The sequence below is a fragment of the Miscanthus floridulus genome, chromosome 1 (genome assembly GCF_019320115.1).
Source record: "Miscanthus floridulus cultivar M001 chromosome 1, ASM1932011v1, whole genome shotgun sequence".
Taxonomy (NCBI): Eukaryota; Viridiplantae; Streptophyta; class Magnoliopsida; order Poales; family Poaceae; genus Miscanthus; species Miscanthus floridulus.
The window spans coordinates 91230271-91236981 of NC_089580.1; the positions used below are offsets into that span (position 1 = coordinate 91230271).

The following is a 6711-nucleotide window of genomic DNA, read 5'->3' on the forward strand; positions in this document are numbered from 1 at the left end:
GCAACCCCCCTCTATGAACATAAGACACAACACAAGAGAGTCACAATGTGACAGGAAGAGAAGAGCTCTATTCATATCTTAGTTCTCTAGCTAGTTCTAGTGTAGGGAGTGAGTGAATAAGAGTGGCGAAGTACCGGCGTTGTCGACTACATCCACTTGTGTACTTGGGGCCCCTTGTACACATAGCAAAAGGAATGTCGGGAATCATCGGCTCCTCTCCAATTGTACCTCTATGATCCGAATACTATTTGGAGTATAAGGTTCATGTTTATCTTTGGTGGTGAGTTCTACTTTAAGTTAGTCTTATTCATTATTTACTTGCGGGTTCATGTTTGTCCTTGTGACGAATACTCTAGTAAAGGGCCCTGATAAAGACGGATAACCCTGATCGATGTTAGAGTAGTAGTCGATAGCGTAGACGTGGTGTCTAGGCTAGAGACTACCTTCGTTTGCCTCGTACTCCATGGTTGAGGGGTAGATGGCAGGTGGTGATAGCCCTGTCCGTCCTTTGTAATCCCCCACATCCGGGTACAATGTAGAGCCATAGGCCAGCAATGCTTGGCAGACCAAGTGTTATATGGTGCCCAAAGTAAGTCTATAGTGGTAAAGCTATCTTAGCTTAGGATCTCTATCCCTAGAAAAGCTCACTACATAGGCTATCCTTCTTGTTATCATTAGGTGAACTAACTTAAGAGACTCTTACACCTCCGTCCCTCGTGGAAATACGATACCCTGAATACTTTTAGGTGAAATGCTACAATAGTAATTCTGTGCGCTTGCGTATTATTTCTGTATGTGTTAAGAAATACCAACAGTCTTCAAGCCTCTTTATCAGCAGATCCATCTTGGTAGATAGCATGTCTACCTCCTTGAGTTGACACATACGTCAACCTCTCTTGCGGGGTTGAAGAAGTTCTTCATTCCATCCTTGGTTGGAGGCCATCTTCTCAACAAGAGTTGTTGCTTGTGGGATTGTGAGTGATAAAAATGCACCTCCAGCAGCAGCATCCACATTCTCACAGGTGTTGTTTGTCAAACCGTGGTAGAAAGTCTAGATGAGTAGCCAATTCTCTATCCCATGATGAGGACATTATGATATGTAGTCTTGAAAATTTTCCCATGTCTCTAGGATAGATTCATCATGTTGCTGCTAAAAGCTTGAGATTCTTCCACGCAGGGCATTGGTTTTGCCCATGGGAAAGAACTTTGCTAGGAAGGCAGTGGAACAGTTTGCTCATGTGGTATTCTTATCTTTGTTGGTATAGAACCATTGCTTCACCTTCCCCAAAAATAGGAATGGGAAGAGGCAAAGTAATATGGCATCTCTTGTAACTCCTTTGATGGTGAAAGTGCTACAAATCTCTAGGAAGTGTTGGAGATGAGCACTCGCATCTTCATGTGCCTTTCCACAAAATTGGCAAGCTTGCACCATATTGATGAGAGCTGGCTTGTACTCAAAAGCATTGTCTCCAATGTCAATCGCTGGTCCAATACGGATGTTGGCCATAGTTGGATCAGAGAATTCCCTATGGCCTCAAAAACCAGTGTTAAGCTACGCCTTATCTGGTTGTCTTCTGATTCTGAAGCTGAAACTGTCTTGAGTTTAACTTTAGTCCTCCTGAATAATGCTTCTAGATCTTCAATATAGTTTTTTGGAAGGTCAAAACTAGTCATACATTTCTCTGCATAAGATATAAGAGTTGACAAAACAAGGGTAAGCCTGTTTGAGTAGAGGTAAATGGTTTTTCGATCACATCTATAAGTAAAAGTTTATCAATATTCCTTTTGATTGTCAAGCTACCTTCCCCGGCAACAGCGCCAGAAATGCTTGTTGGTATTTAGTAATGACACTTGTAATAAAGAATATTTATATTAAGAAATTATGCAAGCACACAGATGATATAACATTGTAGCACTTCACTCGGGAGTATTCAAGGTATCGTTATTTATATTTTTACCTCAGGGAAGGACTGGCAAAGGAGATATATTGATTACTTATACTTATGATGGATGAATCAACCAACCTTCTACTCTAAATAGGGGTAAATCAAAAGATATGATAATATATATGGTAAATGATAAATGAACACTCAGAGTACTCCTTAGGATAGCAATAGCAAGACTAAGTAGATACAATAGAGAAACTAATTCCTAAGTTATTCTTTAATTACAAGTCAAAGCATACATTGATTGTGCAATTATACTTAATAATCATGGCTAAGGATTAATCTTTGTATCTACACATAAGGGACATTACTAGAGAAGATCAAGAACAAAGCCTGACTTCCATCGCAACCGCGTCCTACTTGGCCTACAACGGGAGGTGGACTACAAAGGACTCAACGAGGCTGTCACCCTCGCGAACTACCACACAATCCAGAATGTAGGGTGCATCAGCAGGTAAACAACATATAAGCACCACGCTTACACAATGTCGACCACTCACCCCGTACGTACATAAGAGCGAGCGCTTTGCAAACTTATGCATAAACATAATGATTACTCTAGCTATACTAAGCATATAATCAAAATAAACCATGAACATAATAACTAAGAACATGAGTAATATTAAGAACAATGTCATAGCAGATGTAGCAAACATATGAATAATGAAAGATACAAAAGAGGATACAAAGGGCTTTACCAAGCCACGCTCTTGATAAGATCAGGAATCCAAGCAAGGAGCTTGCCTCTCTCTAGATCTAACTTAGCTAGCTGTGCCTATGAAAAATTTGTGGAGCTCTGAGGTTCTTCTCCTCTCTTCTGATGATGATGAATTGCAGGAGGATTAATGCCTTAGGGGGGTATGGGTGGCCTTATATAAGGGGAACCAGGGGTCCTGTGGGTCCATGAATCCATAGCAACGTCAAATCTGAGCCCTCGATAGGAACCGACCTAGAGGAACGGCGTAGATTGAATCTTGGAGGTGGTGGAGCACCGACATAATAAGGAGGGGCTGACATGTGGACCCCATAGGCCAGTCGACCAACAGGTAGGGCCGGCCGGCCCCACCCTGCCACGTCTCAGGTTGGGTCGTGGTGTGTTGTCTTCTACATGCTTCCAGAGTCTTTCTAAGTCGGTTTCGCTGTGGATAAATGTGATTTAATCTGACGATTGGGTCCACCTTGCTCATTTTCTGAATAAATTCTGCTGAAAAAGCAGATTCACCAAAACTCATAGAATTTATTAGTTTAAACCCCTAAACCTATGTTGGTGATCATATTCATGCATTTATACAAGTTATATTGATGGTTTATGATGAGTGTTAACTACCGTCAATAGAGCCAACCCAACCCACATCAACCCCAAACCAAACACTGCTAAACCTAGGTCCAACCCATTCTGACCCACCTGAACCCTCCATCCAAACACATGCTTATAGTATATTGGACGTCACCCCCTGGGCGTGCCTCCTAATGGGCTCTAACACGATACACGACCCAATGGACAAAAATACGGTGTTGTAGCACCATGTCAAATTTTGGATGCTGACTTGTTGTTTCGATGATTCCCGTTGACTCAGGATGAATTTTGACATGAAACCAAAGCCATCGGTTAGGTTATCAAATTATCTTTCATGCATATATAGATCGTCGAAAACGGAGTCTACATGCGTCGTAGGCATTGATTTTACCCGAAACTGCTTTTCGAATCTGAGATGGACTCGAACTTGATTGGGGCCTCCACCTTGGCGAATCTGGCGGATAAGATTTTGTCTTCCTTCTCCGTTTCGACAACCTTGCCTCCTCCGCTATGGTGCCCTTCCTCCCCATGCCCTCCTCCTCCCCTACTGCGGGTGCCCGTGTGGTGGCGGTGGATCCGGCGAGGACAAGCCCGGATCCGGTAAGGAAGAGCTCGGATCCGGTGGTGCTTGTGCGGCGCGGCGGATCCAGCGAGGACGAGCCCGGATCCGACGAGGAGGAGCTCAGATCTGGCGGTGCTCGATCGGCGGCAGCGGATCCGATGAGCGACCCCTCCAGCGGGCGCTCTGGCCGTGGCGCGGGGCGCTCCGGCGAGCAGAGCGGCGCCCCGTTGATGGGCTCGATGGGCTTGTCCACTGGTTTTCATTTTTTTTGTTTTTTATTTGATTAACCGAGGCGGGCGACCAACCGCCTCCGTTAAGGCACGATTTACCAAGACCGCCTCGGTTAAGGCTTTTTGTCCATCTTGGTTAAGATTGTTGTAGTAGTGTTTGCTTCCTCAAAAAGCTCGAAAAGGCACAAGCTTCCCTAAACAGGGTTGCTTCTTCAAGCCGACAAAAGCTCCAAAAGCTGCACTTTTTGTACTTAAGGCAGAGAAACCATCTTATTCTCAAGCTTTTCTAAAAAACTTCTTGAGGAGGTGCTTTTAGAAAAGTTATAACTTTTACAAAACAGGGCCTAAGAATTCTTAGGAGGAGATTCTAAGAATTCTGAGACAGGCACAGGATTATTATTATTATTGTATCATCTCTGAGGGTGTATGGCATGCATGCCAGCACCCCTTCCCCTTCTCATCCATATTATTCTCCTGTAAACGGTGAAGGGTTTCAGAGCCTGAGCCACGAGGCATCATCAGGCACGTCTTCCGCGGGTTTGTTGCCGGCGCCGGCGGAGTCTCTCTTCTTCCACGGCGAAGAATCCTCATTGTGGTCAGGGTCGTCAGTGCCGGCGTTCCTGCGAGTAATAACACACGTGCAGATATTATCATCCAGTGCTGTATCCAAAATTCCGAATAGCACCGAGAAAGAAATTACTGACAAGACAATGCAAATCCCATATATCGATATATATAGTGGATCTCAGATGTGAGAGTGCATGCATGTGATCTCTCCTCACCTGTTCTTCCTCTTCCTAAGAAACCTCTGTAGCGTCAGCTTCCTTGCGATGGGCTGCATGCCTGCCCCTGCAGCCGATGGCTCATCACTGGTCTCCGCCTTTTCTGGCACGGCGGTCATCACCCCCTTCTCCGGCGCCTTCACGGTCACAGAACCTGCCATCTGCAAGAACCCCTTCTCCGGCGCCTTCCCGGTCACAGAACCTGCCATCTGCAGGAGGTCCTTGGCTCTGTCTGCCGGGAAGTCGTGGAACGTGGCCACCTGCCCCTCGTAGAAGATGGTCAGGGTGGCCTTGGTCTCCTCTGGCCTGCAACAAACCGATCGAGAAATTAAACCGGGCCAAGAACACGTCAGCCAGCAGATCAATTAATATATAACTCGATCGAGCTCACCTGATGATCTCCGTGCCAGTGCCGGCGGGGAACAGCGACAAGGTCGTGGCGCCGGTGTCCCAGGTCCCCGCCGGCCCCGTCGCTACAGGGACCGGGGTCAGTTGCAGTGGCCTCTGGAACGAGGAGCAGCCGACGAGGTCACCCATCCGCACCTGCCTGCTCCGCTCCAACATGAACTGCCGCACCTGAGCGCACGTAAGGCCGAACCTGTTGTTCCCAGAGGCGGCCATCTCCTCCCCGTCCTCCTCGATCGGTACCTTAGCTTGGCCGGGTCACTGGTGGTGGTGCTGGTGCTTCGGCCTCTCTCTCCCTCACTGTGCAGTTTCTCTCTTGCGTGGGCGGGCTGTTGCTATTATAGCCGCGAGGCCCGGGTAGCCTTCGCTTGTTTGTGCGTCTGGGGGAGCGAGGGAGCACGTGAAATGCGAGGCCCTGCTAGCGGAGGGCTGACGAGCGCGTGGGAGGACCTCGGCTAGAGCCACAGCCACTGATGTGCAAAAATGTACACAATGCGCTATTTCTATCCCTCCTTTTTGCACTGTGGGTTATTTTGCATGCATTTACTTTGCCTCTCTATATCTTCTATCTAATTTTGGACTAGTTTTAGCCGGTGCCTAATCTGATGTGTTGTGTTATTTTTAGGGGCAAGAGTGGACTTTAGATGATTGGCTTCCCGGCGGGCAGTCATCCTACTACAGAAATAGTTTTCGCCAACCACATTTTCTCATAATATGATCTCACAGTGAAAATCATTTACATGTATAGTTCATTATACCAACTGTTGGTGAAAAATTTTGCACTTTTATTATCTTTGTAAAAGGCCTGTCTGGCCCACCTTAGCTCGTGAATAGCCTCAGAGTATACGGATGACAGCGGGTCAAATAATAAGGTGGGGGTTGCAGTAACCACCCGCCACAAATTGTCTACCAAGTCAAATTTAATACATCCACCCATACCTATGGGTAAGATTTTGTGTGCACACGGGTACAATACCTATGGATACCGGCACCCATGAGTTAGATTATCACTAGAATAGATAGAATAATTTGTACTTTTAGCATTAATGAGTGATGCGACATACCCACACCTGTGGTTGAAAAACTTTAGACCCAGGACTACACCTGTCGTGTACAATATCTATGGGTACGATTGCCATCGTTATTAGAATATATTGGGAAACCCTAATAGCCTCCACTTCCACTCAACCTCATCCCAAGTTCTCAACTGCACCCACTATTGGAAACCGGTACTTTGCCGAGTGCCGGAAGCTTTGCCGATTGTTTTTATCGCGCACTCGGCAAAAACGGATTTGCCGAGTGTTTTTTTCGGCACTCGGCAAAGATGGCTTTCCCGAGTGTTTTTTTTTGGCACTCGGCAAAATGTGTCTTTGCCGAGTGTCTTTTTCTGGCACTCGGCAAAGATGTATTTTACTGAGTGCCATTTTTTGGCACTCGGCAAAATGCGTCTTTGCCGAGTGCCTTTTTTTGGCACTCGGCAAGGAGGCAT

At 46.3% G+C, this 6711-nt stretch overlaps 1 protein-coding gene and 1 non-coding gene across 2 annotated transcripts; one reads left to right on the top strand and one right to left on the bottom strand.

Moving 5' to 3' along the window:
- Positions 1 to 1073: 1073 nt before the first annotated feature.
- On the top strand, positions 1074 to 1180 carry LOC136511359 (small nucleolar RNA R71). Its single transcript, XR_010772686.1, has one exon. It is a non-coding gene; the product is annotated as a small nucleolar RNA R71 (small nucleolar RNA).
- Positions 1181 to 4458: 3278 nt separating this feature from the next.
- LOC136489523 (protein TIFY 11d-like) lies at positions 4459 to 5438 on the bottom strand. The gene is made up of 3 exons (XM_066486133.1): positions 5209 to 5438; positions 4818 to 5123; positions 4459 to 4655 (listed from the first exon to the last, which is right to left on the bottom strand). The coding sequence occupies exons 1-3, from the start codon at positions 5436 to 5438 to the stop codon at positions 4529 to 4531; spliced, it is 663 nt and encodes a 220-aa protein (XP_066342230.1). The 3' UTR covers positions 4459 to 4528.
- Positions 5439 to 6711: the final 1273 nt, after the last annotated feature.